General features: G+C 35.6%; 3 protein-coding genes across 3 annotated transcripts; all 3 read right to left on the bottom strand.

Annotated features, from left to right (window-relative positions):
* Positions 1-4,356: 4,356 nt before the first annotated feature.
* Positions 4,357-4,808, bottom strand: LOC123310365. The gene is made up of 2 exons (XM_044893832.1): positions 4,545-4,808; positions 4,357-4,485 (listed from the first exon to the last, which is right to left on the bottom strand). The coding sequence occupies exons 1-2, from the start codon at positions 4,806-4,808 to the stop codon at positions 4,357-4,359; spliced, it is 393 nt and encodes a 130-aa protein (XP_044749767.1).
* A 7,004-nt stretch (positions 4,809-11,812) lies between these two features.
* On the bottom strand, positions 11,813-13,270 carry LOC123310532. Its single transcript, XM_044894037.1, has 2 exons — positions 12,369-13,270; positions 11,813-12,148 (listed from the first exon to the last, which is right to left on the bottom strand). Exons 1-2 carry the CDS (start codon positions 13,000-13,002, stop codon positions 11,919-11,921), a joined length of 864 nt encoding a protein of 287 aa, XP_044749972.1. The 5' UTR covers positions 13,003-13,270; the 3' UTR covers positions 11,813-11,918.
* A 10,743-nt stretch (positions 13,271-24,013) lies between these two features.
* On the bottom strand, positions 24,014-24,873 carry LOC123310364. Its single transcript, XM_044893831.1, has 3 exons — positions 24,821-24,873; positions 24,503-24,731; positions 24,014-24,424 (listed from the first exon to the last, which is right to left on the bottom strand). Exons 1-3 carry the CDS (start codon positions 24,871-24,873, stop codon positions 24,014-24,016), a joined length of 693 nt encoding a protein of 230 aa, XP_044749766.1.
* Positions 24,874-27,796: the final 2,923 nt, after the last annotated feature.

The raw sequence follows: 27,796 nt of genomic DNA, 5'->3' as shown, positions 1-27,796 counted from the left end.
TATCGTACAACAATACAAGCCGATTTATTCACCCCTATATCGGTTGACTCATCAGTAAGAATGCTGAATTTGGTTTTTCTCAATATAGTTCCTAGATCTGTTTTGTGTGCAGTACTTATTACATTAGTGATAATTGCTTCGGATTTTGTTCTACGAACTGCTAAATCCTTTGCAATTTTTGAATCATGAAAGATTCCTGATAATAGGAGTGATAAATGATCCATAGTTTTGAATGAAATGTTGTGTTCAGCTAAAAATCCACATAATTTCATTGCAGCTTCTTTAACCTTTCTTTCATGAATATTTGATTAGGATGTACTGGTACTGGCAGGTTGAAAATACTTATTCAAGCCTTGGGACTTGACGTGACTGGTGAGGTGAAATTTTAGTCACGTAACTGGTGAGGTGGGGTTTGATGAACCCCAAATGGACAACCTTGTAACTTCGAACATTAGATGGTCTGTTTTTCAGATGAATAGTTTAACATTAATACTTCATTGAAATACGAAATATGATTTTTCATTCAAATGTAATTCCAACTGTTGAAAAAAGTGAAGCAAAATAACATGTTCATGCTTTTCGTTTAAAAAAAAAATAAAATGATATAAACTTCAGATAAAAGTCATTGCACTATAAGAATAGATATATGAGTAATATGAAAAAATAGAAATCAATGAAAAACAATTCTGGGAAGGCAGTTTTCAACAGACCCTAATCAGGCACAGTCATGACAGCACACAATACAGCTACCGCATATAGGGGTCAGACAATCAACACACTTATATCTGGTCATCTTATCTTGGTTTCTCGGACATTTACCACATCTCACTTGCTTTGTGAGAGGTTAAGAGATGCTATTTGACATTGGTTTCTTCAAAATTAATAGAACAGCTCTATTTTTTTTCTTTGGAACGTAAGAGACTAAGGTCAGATCATTGGTGAATCCATAAAAAGCAGAGTTCTCTTCCCTATTTTTTCCTTTCAAAAACTCCTGCGGTACCTCTTTCTTATTCTTCCTCAGGGTACCTCAATGAGTTGAATTTAGGAAAACCAATTGTCGGCCGTTATATTCCGATTCGTTCCAAATATAGGGGCAGCTAACCGAAGAACGGACTGAGTGGGTTTTCCTAATTTTTTCTCTTCAACCGAAAGTGTATTTCCATCAGAATCCTTACCAGCATAGATATAGGCGTTCAGAAAATAATGGGTTTTCGCATCATTCATCACCAAGATTTTTACGCCATATTTTCTAGGTTTATTCGGAATGTACATTCTAAATTTGCATCGACCTCTGAATCCCACCAACATTTCGTCTATGCACGCATATTCTTCAATTGAATAACATGCTTGGCAGTTTTTGATAAAAGTTTGGAACACCCAGGATATTGCAGATGTGGCATCAGTTTTCTTCCTTTTGATTCTATCTGAAGCATTGTCAAAGCGACGGCATGTAAGAATGACCAGAGCTCCAACAACTCGTCAACTATTTTCCCTTATAATCCCTGAACATGAAATACTAGAACACTATCATCAAAATTATTAATGTTGAAAATTGAGCGAAGCCTGCTCTCCGACCTTGATCTTTTCTACGCTTCCAACTAGAGATGAATGGCCACGTATAGTACTCCAATTCTGCGATACAGTTTCTATTTTTGCTTTATTTTTGAAACGTTTTTCACATATTTTTTTCTATCATAAAAACTTTCTGCTCTTCTGTGATGAAGTTTTGTTTTGTACTTATAGAATGAATCTCTATTTGAACAGTTTCTGGACGAAGATTCTTCATTTTTTTCGTTCAAATCCTCTGATGGATTCAGTTTTCTGGAATCTTTCAAGCTGTAATGACTTACACGACGCCTGAAACCTCAGAGGTGGGAACAAATCAACTCTTAACTTTTTGTCATTGCAAGGCTCCGGTGAGCTGAGAAATGCTTCCCTCTTTTATTATGGGGAGCAGATCCAGTTAGTCTAAGGCTTTGTTTTATGTATGCCAGTTGGTTCATTGATACACAATGAATAGCGCACAATGCTTTGACATATACTGTAATATCTCGACAAAACCAGAATCAACAGAAACTTGAATCATGTTAAAAGCCCCATGCAACTTCCAGCTTCTAGCTCAGGTCTTCGTGATCCTCTATTTCGAACTATAAGAACTGTGATCAATCCAGCAAGATAGCTGTCTCCCTACACCACAGTTTATTATCCACCTGCCTTACTAATGAAGGAGTTAACCATTTGTGAATTTATTTCATCAGACAATTTTTTTAATAACGAACGAAGCATTTTGAATCAAATGTTCTCTATACAGACACCATTATGATCCATTCACAAATGTCAAAATGGGGTGACTTTGACCAATTCTGAACTTTGTATCAGTTTTTTTTCAAATAGTGTAGGATTTTTCCTCAGTATTATGATCTATGCAATGAACGATAGTAAGGCCAATGCTGCTATAGTATTATTTTTGCAATAAAAAAAAAATAATTCAGAAAAAATTGAATAACGGGGTGGGCAAAGTCAGCTTTCTGAATGGGGTGACTTTGCCCACCTAATTTATTTTCATTGAAATAGAAAAGTCACCCCATTTAAAAGCATGTTTAAGTTTTTTTGAATAATTTTAGTTAAGTTGGACAAAAATGCAACATTTTTTGATAGGAATTTTCAAAAATAGACATAGGCAAATAAGTAACTTTATTTTTTTCAACTAAATGGGAACTACATTCTGAGTATAAAAAGAAAACATAATGAAAATTACTTTCTCGTAACTAAATGGGAACTAAATTCTGATTATAAAAAAAGAAAACACAATGAACAGTAATTTCTCGTTTAATTCACATTTGATAATTGTGGAAGTCAACTCCAAAGACAATTCTTCCACGGCGACAACTTATAGGTGCAGGAAGAACACCAACAATCTGTTCCAAAATGACATCAGAGATGTCAGGTTCGTTAGGAAAGACGAAAACTTTTTTGTCATTTGTTCGAAGGAAACTAACTGAAAATTCCTGGTTACTTTCATAAGTGTCTAAAATTTTGGCGACATAGTGCCTGTAAAATGTTTTCTTGACCGTTGGAAATTTTACAATGATGAAGTCGTCTTTTTTGAGTTTTTCCGCATCCACCTGCAAATTTATTTCGAAACCAGATAAACTTTCTGCACCATCTGAACTGTTGTGTAAGGACATGGCTTCATCGTCCGAGTCGCTGCTGTCGTCAGAGTGGTTTTGCAATTTTCTTCTACATCTTTTGCCACTTTTAGACGCAGAATTAGGTTCGTCTTTACTGCAACCAACTGTAGGATCAGAATTTTCTGTATTGTCATGTACGTTGCCTTGGTTGCTGCCAGAATGCTGCAAATCAATAAGGGACACAGATTTTCCTGCAGGAATGGAAATTTTTTTTTGCGGCCTTTGATAGGTGTTTCATTGTCCCCTTTTCTGCAGGCTTTCAGATAACTGAGAAGCGTGTCATTCACTATTGCTGGAGCATCATCGTGAGAAGGAAGGGGCAAATTCGGTATCTTTTTCAGCACCTCATTTCGGTTCACTGGAACAATACCACACGTCTTGAAGCCAGATTTGATACTCTCTGTAATTCTTGGGTTAATCTCGTCAAGTAGTCTTTTTAATAGTCTTGGAAAAACTGACTTGTCCAAGTTCACACTGTTAGGATGTTGTGTTTGTCTCCACAATTATTTACTTGAAGACATTCTTACTGAAAATCGAGCCTGTAATGACATCACAGACATTCCCAGAATAGGTAATCAGGCTGGCAATAGATCCTCGTCAGACGCTAGAGCTGTGAGAGAAGAGCTCAGCGAATATTTTTCTGCACTAGAAGGACAAGTCGACTGGCAAGATGAACAAATTAATAGTTTTAACTCATGAACAATAGAAAAAGAACAGTTTGTGAGTCACGTTTTGACATTATGTGCAATAAAGATTGTTATGTTTTGTGATTTATGAATTAAGTAAATGAATACAGTTATTATCTTTCAACTTTTATTTACTGACAAGTATTTAGATTTTATTTCATTCTACTTTCGTTGATTCCTTCAAACAAGAGATTAATTATCCGTTCTTCCACATCAGATTTAACTTGTGGATCTCATATTTGCCTCATTTCGGAAACAACATATTTTCCAAATGCTTCTTCTGCATCAATTATTTGTCGGTGCTTCAGAAATAGTTTTGGATAATGTGCTCAGGGCAGCAGAAGCTTCTTTCAAAAGTAAATTTGAGTCATCATCTAACTTTTTTTTTCGATTTTGCCTTGGAGATTCAAGTGGCAGCTCAGATTCCTCTGTTATTAAAAAGCCAGATTCATCAAAAAACACTGTTCCAATTTATTAGATCAGTCTTCTGATTTTTGAGCGGCAGGTTCGATCTCCAAGAACTCAGAGGAATAAAAAGAAGTCCTCACATCAACATGGTCGACAATGAACTTCATACTATTAAAATACCATAATGAAGGTATATAGATCTGTAAGAAAATATGTTAGTTCTTTCACTGAAACAATAGTAATATATCTCAACTCTTACCTCATCTTGTCCAGCACCACTTTTCATGCTTTGAACGTGTTTTCTATGCTCATTCAAGAAATTTGTTTTCAGAGCTTGAAATTTGCTTTTAATTTCTTGGGACGTTACACTGGGCCTTAACGTCTTCAGGGATGCTTCTATAGCTTCTATCGCTGTATTTCGGGCATGTTCGTTCTTGTACATGGGTGATTTTACCGCATACAAACATGGGTACTTGTGATACTCCTCTATCAGGAGTGAAACTTGATCTCTAGACCACGACATGATATCAATATTACTTGACTCAACAGAACAACACACTTAAGACTTTTCTTTCGATAACTATGATTGTATGCACCAAACTCTCTAAACACCCTGAAATGGTCTATTAACTTTCTACCCTCCATAACTTAACCGCTGTAACGTAAACAGGAATCACAGATTTCCTTAACCTACAATATTAGGCTATGTTATAATTCTTCTTCTATCTTTTATTATGTGCCTGCCTGGTAGCCATCTACAAGTTTTATTTCTCGAAGATATACTCAAAATGGCGTCAACCCGTTCTGGTTCATTGCGCATATTTACTGTTATATTTTCGGCCACTTTTAGAAAATTTCGAAATGAAATGATTTCTCTGGAGAATTCTACCGAAAGTGTGTTGCAACTGCAGATAATTCACGCTGAATGAATTTACGAGTAAATTCTCTAGAGAATTCTCGGCTGTTGCAAACGGGCTTAACATATTTGCAGAAGAAATTATTTACAATACAGTTCTCTATTATAATATAAAATGAATAGTTCCTACAAATGAATGTTTACCTAATTTTTTGAGATGTGTGGCTGGTAGCCATATAAAAAGATATTTCTCAGGATTACTTTCAAATTAGTCATATTTTTTAAATAATTTGCATTGATGCTGGCAGGAAAATAAAACAAAAAAACTTGCTTCAGATGATCAATAGCTAATGCATTTCATGCTAATTAGAATGAAATCTGTTAGGAAGTTTTGTTTGCGAAGAACTCTTATCTGTTCGATTTGATTAAAAAGGAGTATTCCTTATTGAATATCTGAAGGATTCAGAAAGTTTGGTTTATCAAGGACATTTATGTGAGATCAATCCTGATTATAAGGTACGAATACCTCATTGTATATGGCAAGATGCTCATAAGGGAGCACATGCTTGTCGTTTGGATTTTTGTTATTAAACCGTGTTGCAGTGATTTCATTATCGCTTACATAACGAGATTTTTCATAAAATTTCGAAGATATGTTGTTGATGTGATCTTTAACCATTTTGATTTCTGATGGGTCATGCAGTTCAGAGATTCTTGTGTAAACATTTTTATTTAAAACTGGTCTGAGTATTTCATTTTGGAATTTTTGTAACGGGCTCTTGGGTCGAGGTTTCAAGTGGCACCACGCTGGTGCGGCGTATATTATTAGTGATCGAATTAGGGTTGTGTATAAACGTTTTTATTTTGAAAATTTAAGTTACTGTTTTTGCGTAACAGGGGATGAAGAATTTTCTTTGAGGCATATGCTTTTCCCATAATTTTTTTCATTTGTTTTTTGAAGTTTAGCCTAGAATCTAGCTCCATCCCTAGGTATTTCACTGTGTGCTTTTGGGTGACTGGTTGGTTATTTATTTTGAGTGGAATTACTTCTTTTGTGAAGGTAACGTTAGTAAGTCTTCTAGACTTCAAATAATTTTTTGTGTGTAGATGTCCCACAATGCTAGATGTTGAAAGTTTGTTTCTTTCGTTAGTTTTCATTAAGTTTATTTCAGAAAAAACTCATTCTACATTCGCCAATGAATGTAAAACTAACAAGTTAAAAACAAATTTACCTAATTCTGGAAACATCGAAGTTCCGTCGCTGTAGCGCATATTTTCGATATTCGACCAGAATTTTTCAACATCTACATCACAACTGAAATCCAAATCTGTATTTCGAAGTAATCGCCATTCTTTATCAGCCAGTTGCAATTCATTCCCCGAAACCAAATTTGGAAAATGCTTTACAAGTGGCATGATACTGTCAGCGTTCTTCTCCAGAATATGTTTCACACCTATTAGGTTCATATTGATTAGAACAGTGTCATTAAAATTAAACCTCAGATTGATTCGTTTTGAGGCCTCTACATAAAAATTCAAGGCATCTTTTCCTGAAAGCTAATTTGTCAGTGTCACATAATGACTCTATTGAGCCTGCAAGCTTCGTTCCTAAATACAATTCTTCTGAAGAAAGAAAATTGTGAGGATCTTTGAAATCTATTTGATAGAGTGAAGTACTTCCCCCTTTATAAAACATTCCAAAAAAGATTTATACACACAACTTACGGATTTGTATAAATCTATAATTTGTGTAAATCTAAATGTGTGCCTCAATTCAAAGAAAGATGTTTGCTTTTATAATCTAATAATAAATGAATAAAACTCGTTGATATAATTAATGCTGAAATTATGTATTCACTGCAGAGAATAAACTACGTTTGATGCATTTAAAACATAACAAAAGTGTTGAATTTATTAAAAAACATTACAAAACTATGACGAACCACTGATGAAAATACAATTGAGAGCAGTTTGTCTATGACTGAAAGCGCGTAAAAATTTAGTTTATGATAAGTTATTCCGAAACAAAAACATATTTCATCCTTTTCTATCTACTGCCCAATGAGGCGCCACCAGCAACGTTTTAAACAACCAATGAGTGTTGTCTATCTTTCCCTCCTTTGTCTCTGATACTCACCTAAAAGTACACTGATAAAAGTATATGAAAATTTCCTGCTTCCCTTTGTGCGTTAATTAGACTGTGATTGAACACAGTGATATCATGCACCGATCCAGGCCGTCTCAGTACTATATCCCTTATTTTTAATTTGCTATCGCAAATGATCTGAACATTCAGGGAAAAATAACCTTTGCTGTTTCTATAAATTTCTGCATTTTATCCACCTGAAAGCATGGGTGCCTTAACCAGTATCATCAGTTTTTTTCCACAACTCAGCTTCTAACCAAATAGGAATTAACCAGTCTATGGCATGAATAACGTTACCATTTATTTTCTGACTCAAAACGGGACACTGGTTTATTTGGGTCAATATATATGTATATATAACGGGTATTCAATGATTTTTTTTTATTTATTCACAGAAAATAAATTATCAGGTATTACAAATAAAAACATTTTCCAAATGTTTAGTTGTATTTATATTTATCAGGGAAACAAATTTCCTTCAATACCTACTGCTTGTGATGATTTTGCTCGTGATTTTGTAAGAGTGGAACTCTTGGCACGTTTTTTTTATATTCATCTTAGTTATCAACATCGTCCTCAGAACTGGAATTTGCTTAGAGACTAGACTCCCTTTCCTAATCTAAGGGAATTTGTAACTGGGTATTTTCAGATGTTCACAATTTGTTCATCATAGAAAATACTCTTTTTACTGGAGCATTTGTAGCCGGCAAACATAAAATATAATCAATTAATATACTAAAGTTTTCATGCCGAAGATTGTTGGTGTGAAAATGTTTGTATATCTTCCAACGAGTTTCCGTGAAAACATTTAAATTATTCCATTCGATTATTTTTTGCTCTGTGATGTAGGTACATAGTTTGAAATCAATGAAAATCCGCCAGAAACTTCTGAATCTTTATTAGAGTCAATATATTCCTTCTCAATCAATACATATATCCATAGATTTTTGAACATCTTACAGGAGGGTAATTTTTTTAAATCTACCCAATAAAATATCTCCATTTCTTTGGTAAGGAAACAAGTCCACTGCTCCAGATATTTACCGGCCAGCTCTTTAATTTTAGCTCGGTTTTCGAAAACGGGACAATTTTGCGTCCCGGAGTTCAGTTCGGGGACACCGGGACAAGCAATCAAAAAAAGGGACAGTCCCGTTCAAAACGGGACGTCTGGTCACGTTAGGCATGAATGAATACCGGGAGATTTTATCTTGATGTGAGTTCCATCTACGCATCTCACAACACCGGGAAAGCTGGCCAATTGATAAAAATCATTCTATACCTGTGTTATTTCATTGCCTGTTGGCATATATATGTCAGCTGGCCTAAGGCGAGCTATTGTTTCAGATATCCTTCTTATAATTCTTGAAGCAGTTGTTTCGTGCATTCCCTTAAAATCTCCGATTGCGTCCTGATGTGTACCACAGGAATAAAATCTCAAACTAGCCAGTAACTGATTAATAGGTAAAACAGAATTATTTCTGAAACATGAATATATTTGAGATGAAACTACACATTATGTTTCATGATTCCTAGTTGCTTAAAAGGCATTATCAAATTCAAGCTGGTCCTCAATTTGCACCAATATTCGAAGAATAGGCTGCTTGGTAAGACGAAATCTTAAACGTCTAAGACTCTGTTTCACCACTTACTGTTAAAGTGTTCGATATGTATTCAGCAGATATGCTAACATCATAATAAATCTGTCAGTTAAATATTTATCAGTTTCACCGCCCAAGTTCCAAGTAATTTATCCGCTAGTTAACTATCTGAAAATTTTACTGAATGACAGTTTGGCAACGCCGTAGGGGAGACCGGGGTTGGTTGTGCCAATTTTAAAGTATAATTATTTGTGCATCTCGATAATAAAACTCAAGGCTTCCAAACGCATATTTATTTAATTCAAACATTTATCTGTAAAAGAAAATAGAAACGAACTAATTGAAAGCAATACAAACATGGCTACTGAGAATTAAAAAAAAAACTCTAAATGTCACAACCAGCCCCGACATGGGGCTGGTTGTGACGCTTATGGGGTTGGTTGTGACGCCTCTACATATCGTCGTCGGAATTGCATTGAATGCATACAAAATATGGACTTTTATCCGGGCATTCTTCATGAGCCTATCTAGAGCAACTGGTGCACTGCAGCCATTTTTCTTCAGGTCGAAAGATGGAAAAAGGTTCGTGACAGAACAAAAAGTTTCCTGTTCATCTTCCGAACTGCTATTAGCTCAAATGGTCTTAGCTTTAGCTTTACCTTTACCCTTGCATATATTTCTCTTGACACCGGTTTCCTGTGTTTTTTCTCTTGTTCTTTCAAATCTTTCATCTTTTGTTTTTCTTCTAATTCCTTCTTATTTGGAGTATCTGTCCATATGGCTGATCTACCAAGTTTTCGCCCTTTTCTTTTAGCTAGACGTTTTCCAGCCTTTGGTGTAGGTCTCAAATCTTCTGGAGAAAAATATGTTGTGATGCCAGAAGGTCCTGGTGAATTTTAGAGTTCTAAGTATGCAAAGGAAAGGGAATATGTCTCAGATGGTGAATTTGGGGGTGCTTGGGGCCTCAATGTGGTTGGTTTTACTATTGGGCTGTGTTTCTGGAATGTCACAACCAACCCCGAAGCACATTTCTGCTTTGTTCTCTTATTTCTAACTACATTTCAATGGATGGCCAAATAATTTTATATATGTGAGAAAGAGCATACCTGAATTAGTATTTTAACGCCACAATACTAGTTTCAGCTGTAACATTAGTCACTTCACACAACAATATTTGACGTCACTTTTATTTCCTAAGGCACCTCGAAAATACATAAATCATCCAAACACACGCGGTACGTTAGCGATCAAACCCACCGTCAGGCGCAATACGTAATAGCTATAGCTGGCTCTATTCGAATAATCGCGAAGCGACTGATATCTATTAATTGAGCGCAAAAGCCTATGTCACAACCAGCCCCCGTCACAACCAACCCCGGTCTCCCCTACTTGATTGAGAAGAACAAAAATGTATGCTCATGCAATAATAAAACCGTGAATTAAGTGAAATTTCATTAACAATTAACAATATAGGACCCACATTTTCATTGATGTTGTTACCTTAAAATCGTTCAACATTTACAAGTTGAGAATATTCAATAAAGAGATAATAAATAAATAAAGAAACAAATTCCCATACAGTTTTCAATGAAAAATATTGTGTTTCTTCTTATTTACAATAATGATGCGAAGTATTCCGATATAAGCATACTTCTTACATCATTTCCTGGAGCATTTTCGATTTCATTATGCTGTGGATCCTCTTCAATATGCTGAGAGTCCTCATTAAAATATTCATCTCCTGACATAATCGCAATGTTCTGAAGCACAGCACAAGCTACAATAATGCTTTGCACTTTTGAAATATGAAGTGTTATTTTTTTTTTTATAATACTGGAAACCTGCTTTTCCATACACCATAAGATCTCTCTGCTACATTCCTCGTCCTGATTTGTGATTCATTGTACAACCGTTCTTGTGGGCTAGAGGGGTTGTGGAGTGGCGTCAGCAAATAGCTTGTATTTTCATATCCTCTGTCTCCTAATATTGTTATTATTGAATTCTCTGTTCAGAAGCCGCTTTTTCACTCTTGAATTATTGAAATGTCTGTCTGATCATGACATGAACCTGGCCATCTAGCTACAACATCCATAATTTTCAATTCATGGTCTACAACAGTCTGAACATTCATTGAAAAATTACCATGTCTGTCCCTGTAATATTCTGCGTTATCTCCACCTGGAGATTTCATTGTTATGTGGGTACAGTCAATAACTCCTATCACTCTTGGAAATCTGACTATGCTATAAAATCCATGTATAACAGACTGTAAATTTGAGGGGAATTTAACAAATTCGGTTCTCAAATTTGCAATTGCCAGAGAAACCTCTGCAACAATTCTACATGCTGATGCTGCACTGACACCACTCAAATCTGCAGCTCTAAGAAAGCATCCTGTTGCATAGTATCGAAGTGTGAGTAGCAATCTATTCACTGGAGATATTGCAGAGTTCCTGAAAAAAAAATAACATACATTTATTACAACATAATAATATTCTCAATCACATTGTAAGTGCAATTTTTTATCACAATATCGATATGTATTTGCCGAAGTGACGTAAGTCACCAAAAACGATTTTGCAGAAAAAACGTGTTTTTAATTTAACCTGGTTAAACTTATTTAAATTGTACAAAATTTTCCAGGGTGATTCTTTGATGTCCACAGTTAATTAAAAAAAAGAATTTTTTAAGTTTTTGTATAGGTTTAGTGGTTATTTGATACTTACGTTACTTTACAGGATCATAAAACTTCGGTCTTGATGAAAAATGTAACGTAAGTACCCAGATACGTCAGTTTAGCGGCAAATTGTAGCACTTAAATTATTATGGAAAGAATTAAAAGTTATCGAAGTCTTGATCAAGAATGTAACGTGAGTACCCAGATACGTCAGCTTAGCGGCAAACTGTAGCACTTAAATTATTATGGAAAGAATTAAAAGTTATCGTTTATTATAAAAAAAACACATAAAATAACGTTACAGAAATCAACTGTTAAATTCTTACTAAGTAGTAAAAAATACATATTATTTTTTATTAAGATTCGGAGCTTTCATCCTCCTTGTCATCCTCTGCATCACTCTCTGCTAACTCATCTTGAACAGAAGACTTTGATTTCAGTTTAAAAAATTCATCGTGAAACCTGGCAGGTATGACATTGTTTTTGCAAAGTTTATCCAAATCCCTTCTTTTTAATTCGGATATTGAAAGCAGTTGCTTATAAATTCTTTCAGGTTCAGAAAAGGCCTTTTCTTGTCGTTTTCGACCTTAAACAAAGAAAAACTATAGGATAACCCGCAAATATGTATTAATTTTCTTATTTGTAGTTCATTGACAGTAGTTTGGCTTAAAAATATCTAAAAAAAGTCTGTATTTAATAAAGTCTTAATAACACGGGAATTTCCTATATACCTAAACGCAAAAGCTTATCCAGTGTAAAATTTTCTTTTGTTATTGCATTAAAATGTGTAACATGGGCCAACTTACCACCCTTATTGTAGTTCAACTCAAAACACAAATCGTATTCAGGACTTCTGTCATAGGTATATTTGACTGCGACTTCCGGTGATCCTTTTTGAAAAAAAGCTTGTCTTACACTATTCATTTTTAGCCCTGTTTTTGTAAGGACGAGCTGCTCATCCCCTAGCTTCTTCCAATTTTTGAACTCAAAGTGCTCAAGCTTTATAACTTTATATGGCCTCGGGTTAACTCTGCAATTTCCTATAATGGTGCTCCACTCTGAAGGGGCCCATATAATTCTATTTTTGATGAACCTTTCGATAACTGCGTGTATGGAATCCACAGGCATGTAGGTGTGCCCCGGTAAAAGAAATACAATTTTGATGGTTTTAATATTTTTTGATTTTTGCAAAAATAAGTGAATCATGACCAACATTGCTCTATTTTTATTTTGTCCGGCGCAGCTGTCGCAGTACAAAATAACATGTCTAATATCTCTATCATCTAACATTTTTAGGTAATTGTAAATGATGGTGCATATTTCGTTGCACCCACGATTACCATCGGATTCACCCCACAAAAAGCAGTATCCATCTTGCGATGGCGTTTCGTATATGCTTTCATTGTAAAATGAATATTTTCTAGAGTAGTACAATAACATGTTATCCCCATGGGGAGTATTTAAGACTTTCTGTAAATCAAAGCTGGAACAAACTGAATCTGAGACTTCTTTGACTTTCTTTTGATCTTCTAAAAATAGTTCTTTACTTTCTTCCTTGTCTTTTAAATGTTTGTCGTACTCCTCTTTCGACGTAGTGTTTTCTTGATATTCTTTATCTTTTCGTACCTCACACAAAGAACACTTATCTTTTTTAGGCAAATGGAACCCAAGGTTAAAATCTTTGTTAAAAACTTTTCTAAACACTTTGAGTGAAACACATTCTTTCTTGCTTCTTCAATTTACCTCCTCATGTTTAATAAAAATCCGGTACAAGAAACTAACATTTCGCAATTCCTGTGGTAAGTATTTTCTGCTACTTTGATTTCGACAATAATGGGATGGTACAGCTGGCAACTGCTTAATAAAAGCGTGTATTTTATTGATCATCTCTGAACTTGTTTTGTTGACAGGTTCGTGTTTGCCTCTATGATCACTTTTACATGTATTTTGTACAGCATGTTTCATTGCATATCGCATAACCGTTTGCGAAATATCTAGCGTCTTTAATAAAAACTGCTGGCACACTTCAAGTGTTTTATCGTCCCAATTGATAAAGTACTTATAGGAATTATGTCGTCTGCTATACTCTGCTTCTTCTGCAATATGTCTACCTTTTTGACACACGACAATAACCAATTTCTTTGCTTTTCATAATTACCAAGGCCCCAATAAAAATCGTGGATGTCATGGCGTGTAATCTCAGTTATTTTAGCAGAGCATTTATGCTGACATTTTTTTTTACAGAGATTCTCTTTTACTGATCTACCTTTGCCAAAATTGTACTCGCATTTTTTAGTTTCTTTTTTGTTGGGTTAATTAAATTACTAAAATGGCTATTAAAAAATAAGGGTTGATCGTAGAAGGGTGAAAATTGAGGATTGTATGTATTTTTGTATGTTGTATCATAAAAAAATAGAAATTAAAAATTTTGTCCAAAAAATGAAATAAAAAATTTAGGGGTGGACTACCCCTAACATTTAGGGGGATGAAAAATAGATGTTGGCCGATTCTCATAGATACCGGATAAGCACAAAAAATTTCATCAAAATCGGTCAAGCCGTTTCGGAGGAGTATGGTAACGAAAGCTATGACACGAGAATTTTATATATTAGATATAAGAGTTTTCACTTCAAATAAAATTTTCAACATTTTAACGTCCAGTTTCATAATCAAATTTAAAGTCACTTTAAGCGTAAAGCTTCCTTTAATGTCATTTTTAGTAGGGTTAAAGGAAGCTTTAAAATTAAAGCTACTTTAGGTTTGAAACCGGCCGTTAGTCACAAAAAAGAATGTCAAATTGTCGAAAGAATGACGTAAATCAGGTAGACTCTTTTCTATGTATACATCAAATCACAGATCTACAGAAAAGAGACAGGTGATTGCCCGACGATCGTTTCTCTCTTTCTAATAAATATTGCCAATTTCATGCTGGCATTGCTCAGTCCATGTCTCTATGTCTATGATTAGCATAGACAATGAAGGATCGATGGAAATTGAAATAAGGTTAGGGTAGGCTGATTCGGCTGATGTGGAAATTTGTCTGAATGGCCTAAGCAGCCGTAGACATAGTAAAAGGAAAAGAAATTTTGTTCTATATTCCTTATAATATAACCAAGAAATAATCAATCGAGTTCTCAAATTATATGGAAAATAAAAAAAAATCCAAAATTCATATCTCCTAAACTAACAGCTTGCCAAAGTTGAAACTGGTACCAATCGATTTTTCATGAAAAACTGCTCATATAAAAAAATTGCCGTCAGAATCGGCCTCTGTCCGTGGAGTAAAGTTCTACCCGATTTCCTATCGAACTTTTTATACGAGGGTAAATGAAATGTACTTTCACGATGGCAAATGAAATAATTTCACGAGGATTTTTCGTATGGATTCTGACACATAGTTATGACCTATGGTTCTGACAAAAGCAAAAATTTTGGAAGTTCAGTGCATATTGAAATTTTATGATTATTGGTGCTTAGAGACATCTCGAAATTTTATGATAGACGATACTATGCAATCCAATAGCAGGAGTTTTTTCTGCGCACAATTGGAAAAGTGCTTCCATCCAAACGTCAATGCGAGTGGAAAGTAATACTTTCAAAATGTTAGTACAAAAAAAATTTAATTCCTTTCCAGGTACCTATCTTACAACAGGAGAATCTCATCATCTCTCGTCATTGCACTACCATTTTTGTCTAGCTGAAAGGGCCATATCCGGAATGGTTTATGAAGTTTGCCAGGCAATTTGGGATTTAGGAGGTTCGATTGTTGTTGAAGACGCCTGCTAATATGAAACTCTTGAAAGTTGCAGAGAGATTCGAAAGGCAATGAAATTTCGCTAGCTGTTTGGGTGCTACAAAAAATTATTTTCAATGGTAGCTGTAGCAGATGCAGACGGAAAATTTTGTTCATTGATATGTAGGATGTGACGACCTCCTGTCTCCATCTGTTGCCGTCTTCTTCTCCGAAGATAGAAACCTCGGGCGCCACCTCTAGTTTAAAGTGTAGGAACCTGTAGGCGGTATCCCACAGGTGACCAGGAGCTACAGTCAGAGAAAGTTATGTCCAGGGGTCAGATGTTCATGAAGTTCGGACAGTCCCCTATCTCTGAAATATCTTAGGAACTCCATTCGGGAGAAAAATAAAACACACAATAACCATGAAACTTCTATTCAATATCTTCTATATACATAATGATGTCGTACAGGGTATAGGGTGAATAAGCGGTGCAGAAGCAGAAGCGGGATGTAACGTGCTTTTAATGTCGAAGCATGATGAGTGAGCAAAGTAAGAATGCGGGATGAAGCGGTCGGAGTTAGAATGAAGCATGAGCGTAAGTGAAATAGTACAAGTTAACTCCACGTTGCGTACAAGCGGCGGGTAGTAACATGGGCAAAGTCGGTTATTATAAGCGAGACTGGTGTTGAGACGGACGGCGGTTTGCCGGTATACTTTGGTGAACCGAGGGAAAAACTAAACCACAGAACAAGGACGACGAACACACCCGCAAGGGTGCCCTCGGAATCCAAGGTGTTCCGAAATCACGGGGGCTGTACCCACCCCCGTAACCCCTGTGGGTGGCCTAGTTCGAAGGGGATCATACCGGACAGTTGTGTAGGATGGGCCGTTTGAAGCTAACATCGTACACCTCTGTACACTCGGAATCCCAAGAGAGATGCAGGCCGTTTGAAGCTAATGCATCACCTCTAGGAACTCAGGCGGTACGGTAAGGGTGGGCTGAGCTAGAGACGGCGGAACGTACCTGACAAGAGTGTAGGATGGGCCGTTTGAAGCTAACATCGTACACCCCTGTACTTTTAGGATACCAGGAGACATGCAGGCCGTTTCAAGCTAATGCATGGCCTCCAGGACCCGGGCGGTACGGTGGAAGGATGACACGGAAGCATGTACGCGCCATTTGAAGCTAGCGTACACACCTACGCATACTGGGAAAGTCCATGGAGTAGTGTAGGCCATTTGAAGCTACTACACAACTCCACGGCGGAAAGAAGGGTATGTGGGAAAAGAAATAAACCGGCAAATTAACCAAAAGAGTAATTAAAATAATCATACTTGAGACCTTGCCCATGTGTAACCCTTGAATGTACTTACTATCTGGTATACTTCTCGGACGGTCGGAACACTCTGGCTTCATTGACTGAATTTACGAAATCGCTCGAATTTATACCCGGCACTTCCCTTTTTTGTACAATTGTCAAATGCGCAATTAAACAAATTCGGTATACGATATCCCCCTTGACCTCACGTTGAAGACATCGCGATCCGGGAACACATGGGTCCGCGCGGCCTGAAACCGGTCGACTTAATCAATTCACGTTACGGAAATATGAAAATGAATAATTCGGAAACAAAACTATTTGAAAATTTGCTTTGTTACATCCCCCTCCTTCTTCGGCTAAAAAAAAGGAAGCTTTTTTATAATCTCTAGGACAAAATAAAATTTATTCTAAGAAAAAAAAGAAGAAAACAAAAAGAACGGTCACTTTCCGGGTGACCAGGCTGGAGCCCCGGATGCGGTCACCCGGATTAATTCGCACTGCACTCCCGTGTCGTTTTTCCTGGGCCTTTCGGTGTCTTCCTTCGGGCATCCACAATCCCTGGACCGGATTCCCACCAGTCCGCACCTGGAGCAGAATATTAATGGGGTTCTTCCGCAGGTTCGCCGGTCGTGGTCCGGGTATCCGCAGCGCCAGCACAAAGGGTACCTTGCTACCAGTAGGTAAACCGGGGCCTTCTCTTGGGGGTCTGGAACCGGCGGTGCAACGTCTCCCTCCAATTCCACCTCCTCCTGCAGCACCAAAATGTTCGCATCTCCCATATTGAATATTATCTGGTATACTTCTCGGACGGTCGGAACACTCTGGCTTCATTGACTGAATTTACGAAATCGCTCGAATTTATACCCGGCACGGCCCTTTTTTGTACAATTGTCAAATGCGCAATTAAACAAATTCGGTATACGATATCCCCCCTTGACCTCACGTTGAAGACATCGCGATCCGGGAACATATGGGTCCGCGCGGCCTGAAACCGGTCGACTTAATCAATTCACGTTACGGAAATATGAAAATGAATAATTCGGAAACAAAACTAATTGAAAATTTGCTTTGTTACAAGTAGATTATGAGAGAAACAGCAACGGAAAAAAAATTGAGTCTTTTTATAATGAATTGATAAGGGAAGAGCTGAATTCACCAAATTTATAAGAAAATATCGAAAATTTGAACTTTGTATTCATTGGAGATGAGGCATTTATTTTTACTGAGAATTTCAATCAAACCTTATGCAGCCCTCAATTTGGATCACGACAAACGCACATTCAATGTTGGTCTATCCAGAGCACGAGCAGTACTTGAGAATGCATTTGGTATCCGGCGATCAAGATTCAAAATATTTTACACAGATATTAATTCGTCATTGACCAAATTGACAAGGTCATATTAGGTTAGCTTGCGGAAACACCTATACACCAGTTGAAACGTTAGACAGACAGATTGATATCTGTCTGTAGAGGTCAGTGGAGGGAAATTCAGAATTTAGAGCCCTACCGAAACAGAACTTTCCCTAAACTGCTAAAGAAGTATAGATACAAGGATTACTTCAACGGTATTGGAAAAGTGGATTGGCATGAAGGGATATTGGATGCATAAATGTTTTATTATTATTCCTTTATATAAATTGTAACTTTAGTTTTTTGATATAATAAATGAAATCACTCTCACCTGCATACTCTGTTCTTCGTTTACTGTGTCAATTCCTACTCTGGGTTCTTCCTGATCTTTTGTGAAGTGAGGTAGAGAACCCTAAATTGGATATGTAAATTGCATCTTGACCTGCTCCTGACTGTTTGGAAAGCTATACTTTTTTGAACTCCTTCCTAACCTAATTCCGGATTGTCCTAATTTTTCTTTTTACCCACCAGTTCATTCACCGATTTTTCGTTACAATATTTTACGTTATTTGTGAGATGTCTGTTGAAATATGTGTGACCTTCCACAGTCAAGTTTTCTGCCTGTATTATTCGATGAAACCCGTTAAAAATTCACTCATTTTCGCGTAGCTGCTCCGGAATTCCTACTTCTCCAAATTTCGTTTCACTACGAAAATGCCTGGGAATCTTTTTGTGTTTATGATTGTAATTTCTGATTCGTCTTTCAAATGATTGATATATTCTTCGAAATTTGAAGCGTTCTGTTGCTAAAATCCTATAGATTCTCTGCTTAGGTAGGTAAATTTTTTCTTCGAGAATAAATTTCTACAGTTCAATAAATCAAAGATGTGATTGAATTCAGAACAAAATTCCGCTGTTGCATCCACGTTTTCAAAACCTGCCATATTGATGTTTTTGCAAACTATTGTAATCACTTTCTCTGAGAGTATGTGTATCAAGGTGAACTCATCCTATTATTTCCGGAGAAAAGTTATTTTATTGGCAGCGAGTAGTCCCTATTCTGATTGCAATTCGTACAATTTTTCCAAATACAACCGTTATTTTTCTTCTGTCACTATCGGGTAAAACTGTTTTGTCGCCAATCGTATTTCTCACCAATTTCAACATGGGGCATGGACCCCAAAATATGGTTTGAAATTTTCCGTGCCATCATCACAAACACAATTTGCCCCTAATTGTTTAGCCATTTTTGAATTTATCCCGTCAAATGTCAATGATGTAACTATATACATCTCGTTTCTTTGAGAACTTCAAATCATTTTGTTATGATGTTCGCCCTTTTCGGAGCATCTAAGCCGTTTATTAAACAACTTAGACTAAAGAAAGAGGAGACGCAGCATGTCATTCATAAATTCGAGTATAGTTGAAGCCAACATGTAGAACTATTTCCCATGAGTGGAACAAGGACAGCTAAACCACTTGATATCGCCCTGGCAACAATGCAGAGACTTCCACCGCGTAAATCAAACGGGCACCAGTGGCGTCGTGCTGCCGTTGTTGAAGGATTTGAAATCAATATTTTATACCGATATCACACGCTGTTCTATATGGATTAATTGAATCATATGAGAAATCGTGGGTATACAGAAATATAATCTATAAAAGTATAGGGGAGACCGGGGTTGGTTGTGCCAATTTTAAAGTATAATTATTTGTACATCTCGATAATAAAACTCAAGGCTCTCAAACGCATATTTATTTAGTTTAAACATATATCTGTAAAAAAAAATAGAAACGAACTAATTGAAAGCAATACAAACATGGCTACTGAGAATTAAAAAAAAACTCTTAATGTCACAACCTGCCCCGACATGGGGCTGGTTGTGACGCTTATGGGGTTGGTTGTGACGCCCCTATATATCGTCATCGGAATTGCAGTGAATGCATACAAAATATGTATTATCCGGGCATTCTTCATGAGCCATCTAGAGCAGCTGGTGCACTGCAGCCATTTTTCTTTAGGTCGAGAGATGGAAAAAGCTTCGTGGTTCGTGACAAATTAAACAGAAAGTTTCCTCTTCATCTTCCGAACTGCTATTATCTTAAATGGTCTTAGCTTTAGCTTTACCTTTACCCTTGCATATATTTCTCTTGAAATATATGCAACGGTTTCCTTTGTTTTTTCTTTTGTTCTTTCAAATCTTTCATCTTTTGTTTTTCTTCTAATTCCTTCTTATTTGGAGTATCTCTCCATATGGCTGATCTACCAGGTTTTCGCCCTTTTCTTTTAGCTAGACATTTTCCAGCCTTTGGTGTTGGTCTCAAATCTTCTGGAGAAAAATATGTTGTGATGCCAGAAGGTCCTGGTGAATTTTCAAGTTCTAAGTCTGGAAAGGAAAGGGAATATGTCTTAGATGGTGAATTTTTGGGGGTGCTTGGGGCCTCAATGTGGTTGGTTTAACTATTGGACTGTGTTTTTGGAATGTCACAACCAACCCCAAAGCACATTTCTGCTTTGTTCTCTTATTTCCAACTTTATTTCAATGAATGGCCAATAAATTTTATATATGTGAGAAAGAGCATACCTGAATTAGTATTTTAACGCCACAATACTTGTTTCAGCTGTTACATTAGTCACTTCACACAACAATATTCGACGTCACTTTTTTTTTCCTAAGGCACCTCGAAAATACATCAATCTTCCAAACACACGCGGTACGTTAGCGATCAAAGCCACCGTCAGGCGCAATACGTAATAGTTATAGCTGGCTCTATTGGAATAATCGAGACGCGACTGATATCTATTAATTGAGCGCAAAAGCCTCTGTCACAACCAACCCCCGTCACAACCAACCCCGGTCTCCCCTACCTATTATAGGTTCAAAATTTGGAGCTTGTAAATAAATTTGATTCCCACATACATTCACAATGGTATAAAATCTGATACATTTTCTTTGTTATTATGCAATAAATTCGTATGCCAACAGGGCAGTATGTTTTTTCATTGGAAAAGTTACGTACTTCATGCACCATATAGACTGTAGAACGTTTCAAACAAGGAAATTCAAATTCAATAGATATTTTCTTTACTATTGATAAGTAAATTACGTATTATCCTGAACCAAAGTTATTCTGATGAATAGAAGATTCTTGTATATCACATTTTTCTCAGCACTGTCTGAAGAATTTTTGCAGAAAAGTTATGTCCCCATGAATATGTATCCACATGGAACTAGAATAAGAAAATCTTATTCATACAATTCTTCCATTCAAAACTTATATTCTTGTTGCTGAAATTTGTGTTGGTTTACTTATACTTTTGATGGAATTCCGGAATTCGCGATCAGTGGGGGTAAAAAAAATATTACCGCAATCTTGTGCTTTATAATTTTATTCACATATGATCATAACACAATTAACAAAACAGATTATTATGGAAACTTCATTTTTCATACAAAATTTATATCTTGAACAAAAATAATAGTGACATGGTTCACTATCAGAATGCATTCACAAACGTGAATCAGTAATATAATATTTTTGAATTTTTCTTGAAAGACATCATAAATCGATTTGAATATTTTTCATTTAACAGAACTGACACAAGCTTAGAATGAAGGAGGGAAAAAAAGCAGTGGGTAAGGTTTGAACAGTTGAACATGATGCAGAATTATATCTTAACACGTTGACTGTCCCCATTCTAATTTTTTTTTCACCCCCCACGTCCAACACATTTATCGAAAGAAAAGGGTTACTTTTGAGTGATAAAATATATATTCTATAAAAAATTAATTCTGCTGCCATTTAAGGAAGTTTTCTTGTTCAAAATCTTCAAGTCCAATGGAAGGCTTGATGCTGACGTTTCTTGAATCACGTATGATTAATTATGATTGAGGTTATCAATACATATTTCTACAAAACGTTAAGCCCATATGAACCGATCAAACTGCAGCGTTCATGAAAAGTAACCATATTTATCTTGAACGTCAAATGAATCAATGAATCACATACGACTCATGGACTCCTGGCGAAAATTTTTATGTATCATATGTGATTCATGGGACAGTCAACGTGTTAAAATGTATTTAAAAGGACTCAAAAAATAATGGTGAAATGGTTCCACTTTCAGAAAGTATTCACAATCGTACATCAGTAATATTGCTATTGCTAATTGTTTCTAAAAAAATCCTAGCATCAATATGTTGATCATTAAATACTGACTCAAGCTTAGAAAAGAGGAAAAAAGCAGTCTGTACGGCTAGAAAGTCCACACCTATCATAAAGCACTATAAAAAAATGAATAACTGATAAATAAACAATTACGTATAGATAAATACTAAAATCTGATGCGACACAGACTATCGACATCAAATAAAATTTTCAAGTATTCACAAAACAAGTCCGGACTTGTCTGGACCTATATCCCACAATATCTTGTGCTCAACTATTCATTTCTGAACAATATAATTTTGGTGTTTAAAGATCTTGATCTATTTTTTCTTGAAACATCCAAAAGTTTAGTTGTTTCGTGATGGATTCTTATTCTAAAATAATTTTTCAAAATCATTTTGATCAACTGATCTGCGTGTCCATCAATAAAATTTCCATCGTAAAGATGATATACGAAATGATCTAAAATGGATGAACTAATATTATGCATCGCTTGACTGATCAGCACTTGTAATAAATGCTCTACTTTTTTATTCAAAATGTTTGTGGTTTTATGGAAAAAACTGAAGAATTTTTCACCCTCTTCACAAACATCAATAATAAATTGGCTGGCCCTAATCAATTTTCCATAAGTTCTTCTTTTCTGTAGAAGCGAGACATCTACATCGTTTCTCAAAAGATCAAGGCATTTTCGGCATGAAATAAATTTCTCAAATATCCGGACAACATACCCAGAAATATATCCCACAATATCTTCTGCATAGGGAGTGAGATTCCATGCTGTTGAGGTAGCAAATTCAAATTTCTCTATATCCATAAACACACTTTTCATTACTGAATCATACTGATCATCATTTTCAATATTGTTTGCATGTTCAGATGATAGAATGCTAACTGCAGATCCACATGTCAAGATACTGATGGATTCCAGATTGATTGCATTTCCTGTGTCAGTAGCAGATATTTGAGAGTGGACAATCAACCGTTTGTAAGCTGCCTCAAACTGCCTTGCAGTGGGGTTATTATTATATCCACCTTCACTTCTAATGCATCCAGAAAACAGCTTTAAATGGTCTTGCGAAAGTTTGTATGTGAGAAGATATTTGAGCATTTTCTCTTCAATAATGTATTTCTTGTACATTTGCTCTAAACTTTCGATACAAATCAAGAAACCTAAAAATCCAGTTTTTCTTCCACTTCTTGTGATAGGAACCCCATTCAATGTCAAAGCAAGAATATATCTTTTCATCATGCTCATATAATCTGAGAAGGCTTCAGCTGTACTTAACATGAATGGCTTTTTAAAGAAATATTTTGCACAAGTATTTCTTGAGTTAAAAATGTCAAATAAGTTATTAAATTTCAAAATAAAGTCAGAAGTGGCTTCCGATCCCTGAAATTCAGGACACTTAAGATCATCTCTCAAGAAATCTATAGCTATCACTTACACTTTTGCTAAGTGTCTGAGTTCCTAATCGTACCTTCATTTTTTCTCTCATCCATTGTAAATGCCTATGTCTTAATTTCGTAGCAGCATGCAGGTCTTCAATATCTTGCTTATCTACTAAATTGGAAACATAACTCCATTTCACCTCCAGATTTTCAGTATCTCGTAAGCCACTTTGAGACGCGAAACAATTCCTCACCAGCTTAATCATGTGGCAGGCATCAGGATTAATGAATATTTCATGCTGACTAAAAGGGCACTCAAATTTGGTTTGCAAATTTGATGGATCACTGAAATCTGCTCCCAATTCCACTTTCATGTAGAAAACCCAGACATTTTTTCACCAACTCAGCTTTTTCTGTCGCCACCAACCCATTTACCAAGAAATATCCCACAGGAACTTTCCACGAACCATTCAAACACACTAGCATGCTTCTCGAGCTTCAGGTAGAATGTCAGAATCTAAGTTGGTACCAACATCCACATATCCCGTGAATTTAGAACCTGTCCATTCAACTTGACGTCTGATAGACATTTCATCCATAACAAGATTGCATAATAACGGATAGGAAACTTCTTTTTGTCTTAGAGACAAGGCAGTTAATGCTTCATTTGTGAATCCTGGACTGCCATCCACAGATCTGTACCACTTTGAGATAGTTTCTAAATGAGGTAGGCTGTTGTTGAAGGTTTTTCTAACAAAATTGTACCCTTTTGGTGAATAGAAGGCCAAAGTTAATGCAAAGGCTCTCAATGTTGGATTATATTTTTGGCTACGCTTTCCTTTCAACTTTCTTTGGAATAAATCACTTGCAGCTCCAGGATTGACAGATGCCTGAAAAAGTAAGATTCTTCAATCTGGGTGCTTCATAATATTTATGCACTTGTAACAATGAACTAAAAGGAAACATACAGATATAGTTACTTCGGCAGATTCTGATATAAGCGATTTTTCTCTCAAATAGTCTAGCAATGTTTTCATGGAGGTTATATTATGCTTCATCCTTCGAACAGACTGCTGTAATATGCGAATCTTTTTATTTTGGATCTGTACTCTCTTCCTTATAATATTCATATTCCTTTTCCTTTTCTCAGGTGAAGAAAAATCACTGGTATGTATTTCTCCCACATAAGCCCTCTTTCTTAAATGAAACAGTATAATTAGTCATGAACTTATAGGAACAGTTGATAAAATATATTGTTGGGCAGATCGTTTGAATAAAATATTTACCTTCCCCTTCTAATTTTAGATGAAGTTGGTTTCTCGGTAGAGCTGGAAGGCATTAAATCGAACTTTTCAACTGGTTGTTCCAGTTTTACAACAGGAGATTCAATATTTCCTACACTGAAAACAAAAATTACACAAAATATGGTTGGTCTGCAATGTAACAATAAATACAAGTTTTATCTCCTCTTCGGAGAACAAGCAATAGCATCTATATTCTGATAAATTTCTTCATCAAGGGATGGAATTTGATCTCTGTAAACATAATTTTTTCAATATTCATTCTCATACAGTAAATTATAACTCCATGAATACCTTTTAGCACTTGGGGGAGTTTCATTCACAGTGGAACTGGAGCTGCAAAAGTTTCAATTCAATGAAATTATACTAAATAATTTCTATATTTACCAATGATTACTGATACCTTAGATAAAAGGAAGACTTTTGTCTAAGACTGATACGTATTTCTCAATTTAATTCAGTTATACAACTCTGATCATTCGTAACATTGGGCATTATTATAGCTGTTATCCGTAAAATGATTTTCAGAGATTTTCCTCACGAATATCCCAATTTAACTGGTTGAATTAAAATAAAAACCTAGGAAGTTCATAGAAACTTACCTTGAAGACGTAAGTCAAAAGAATTGTTTCATTGGAAAAGGATTGGCATCATTTTTAAGATATTTGGTACCATTCACCCGAAAACCAAAATCTTCGGGTTCAAAATGTTCTGAACATAAGTTTCTTCTATCATCTAAGCCCAAAATTGAAAGCCATATATTCTTCCTCTCAATATCAGAAGGAAATCTGAAAGAAAATTATAAGGAGATTGTCCGACGTAGAACGACGAATGTCCTGATATTAAAAATTTATGATCTATAATTTCTACATTATTATCGAAAGCTTGGACATTTTTCAACCACATTAAAGCTACTTTAATGTTTCTATTTTGCCCGGTGCACATGTCACTGTAAACTATGATGTGTTTTTCACTTCTTAATTTTGTAATATGTTTTAAGACGCATGAAACAACTTCTTGAGCACCTCTGGATGCAATAGTTTCATCCCAAACGTACATGTCAACATTATTGTTATGAAAATGGTGTATACACCATATACATACAGGGTGTGGCGTAATGAATGGATAATATGGAGCCTGCAGGTAGAGGACTCTATGGCGGTTCAGAAAAACATATTTTACGTTCAGTAAAAGTGCCTTGGTTTTCGAGATATTCGAGATTTTCAAAAAGTCAAGAAAATCTCACCCTTCGCCACTCTTTTTGCAGGCAAGACTCCAAATGAAGGAATTTTTTCAAACTGTTTTTTGGATAGTATTCCTGGATAGATGATCTATCGAATGTAAGTCATTATTTTTGAGGCGCATGAATAGTTTTTCATAAATAAAAGAATTAACTCAAATTTTCCGTTTTGCTTATTTTTTTTCCTAAGTTCCACCCAGCGTGGTGTGAAAAATAATATGGTTACCTGAGTGCCAAAGCAAGAGAAAACATGCCTGTTTCACTAAGATTCTGAAATGGTATAACTCACACTATTTTCAGCATTGAATACAAAATAAATTTCTATTACAATGAGTCAAGGCAGAGTTTGACGTGAGCCTTTTTCTGTAATTTTTAGCAACTGAAATGAGACTTGCAAGCAGAATAAAGCAATTATTCATAAGAAGTTGTAGAGCATCTAGTACAGCTCCTGATGCACACTTTGAACACTTTTTGTAAAACTCGATTCAATTAAACAATATTTTAAAATTGGTTTTTTTCCCTCGTATTCTTACATTATTAAGCCCTATAGTTGTAAAGTTAATATTTGGTAAGCGAATTTCAAGTAACGAAGTGAATTTTGGCACTTTTGTAATTAAGAAAAAAAGCTGAAAATTAGTCAATTTTTATTACATTGAATCAAGACCCTTGTTACAAAAATGCTGAAATTTAATGCATAACTTGAAATTAACTTGAAAATATTGATTTCACAACGTTGGGGTTCAATAATAAAAGAAAACGAGAAAAAAATAAGAATTTTAAAATATCGTTTCATTGAATAAAGTTTCATAAATCACAAATGATGCTTAAATTGGCGACCATGAGTTCTGATACATACTCTATAGTCTACACTTTCTAATGAATCATAGCTTTATTGCATAGATATCAACAATTTTAAAATAAGTATCGTTTTCCTTGAATCAGTGGCGGATTTACCATAGAGGCTGAGTAGGCTGCAGCCTAGGGCGGCAGATTTCAGGGGGCAGCAAATTTGGGGACAATTTTGTTTGCACTAATTATAGAAACTGAAATACTTGTATTTCGTAGATATTTTAATATCTATCTACATTTTATTTTCCCTAAATATAAAAAAACTGAACAGATATGGCATCATCACTATTTTACTGTATCCCTCTTATTTCTGCCGCATTGGACTCTATTCTGAAACTTCGCGTGGGTAAAAAATTCTGATAAAACCAGATTATGAATCGTTGAGATCTGTTTCTTCGGTTCCTATGAAAACACAATTCAAGAAATGTTTGTCCAGAAGTTCGTATCTATGGCTCTATGTACAGAGTTGTCAAAATTCGTTGTCTACTGAGGGGATCTCGAGAACTAAAGCAACTAGAAGAAAACGGATGACATACTCTCGAGCTCTTTTATTTTATTAATAATCCAAATCTAAAAACAGAACCGACCTATCATTTCTAGATTTCGAGTTATAAACAAAAAATTGGGATTTTGACGATTTCGAAAAGTTCTCATAATTTTTTTGTGTTTGAAGTTACAGATCTGAGTTTTAACTTAACCTTCTCAGTCACTTTTATACGCAGATTCTACTGACAGAATCTTTTTTTCCAATTCAAAAATAACAAATTCAATGATTGCAATTAAAAAAAACGAAAGTCCGCCTAATGTTTCGAAATGAAAAAATATTTGGTGCTCATAAGTGGATTCTACGTGAAAAAGTGACTAAAAAGAGA

Source organism: Coccinella septempunctata, chromosome 3 (assembly GCF_907165205.1).
Source record: "Coccinella septempunctata chromosome 3, icCocSept1.1, whole genome shotgun sequence".
Taxonomy (NCBI): Eukaryota; Metazoa; Arthropoda; class Insecta; order Coleoptera; family Coccinellidae; genus Coccinella; species Coccinella septempunctata.
The sequence above is the reverse complement of the archived record's forward strand: the minus strand, read 5'-3'. Positions and strand labels throughout refer to the sequence as shown.

What these genes read in the sequence shown, in the direction of transcription:
- LOC123310364 (XM_044893831.1), bottom strand. Translation starts at nt 24,873, where the DNA reads ATGCCTTCCAGCTCTACCGAGAAACCAACTTCATCTAAAATTAGAAGG. An exon ending in TCTAAAATTAGAAGGGGAAG is followed by an intron (nt 24,732 to 24,820) that starts GTAAATATTTTA and finishes GTTTCATTTAAG; the next exon opens with AAAGAGGGCTTATGTGGGAG. An exon ending in CTGCCGAAGTAACTATATCT is followed by an intron (nt 24,425 to 24,502) that starts GTATGTTTCCTT and finishes TTACTTTTTCAG; the next exon opens with GCATCTGTCAATCCTGGAGC.
- LOC123310532 (XM_044894037.1), bottom strand. Translation starts at nt 13,002, where the DNA reads ATGTTATTGTACTACTCTAGAAAATATTCATTTTACAATGAAAGCATA. An exon ending in GTTGAACTACAATAAGGGTG is followed by an intron (nt 12,149 to 12,368) that starts GTAAGTTGGCCC and finishes TCTTTGTTTAAG; the next exon opens with GTCGAAAACGACAAGAAAAG.
- LOC123310365 (XM_044893832.1), bottom strand. Translation starts at nt 4,808, where the DNA reads ATGTCGTGGTCTAGAGATCAAGTTTCACTCCTGATAGAGGAGTATCAC. An exon ending in GTGGTGCTGGACAAGATGAG is followed by an intron (nt 4,486 to 4,544) that starts GTAAGAGTTGAG and finishes ATTTTCTTACAG; the next exon opens with ATCTATATACCTTCATTATG.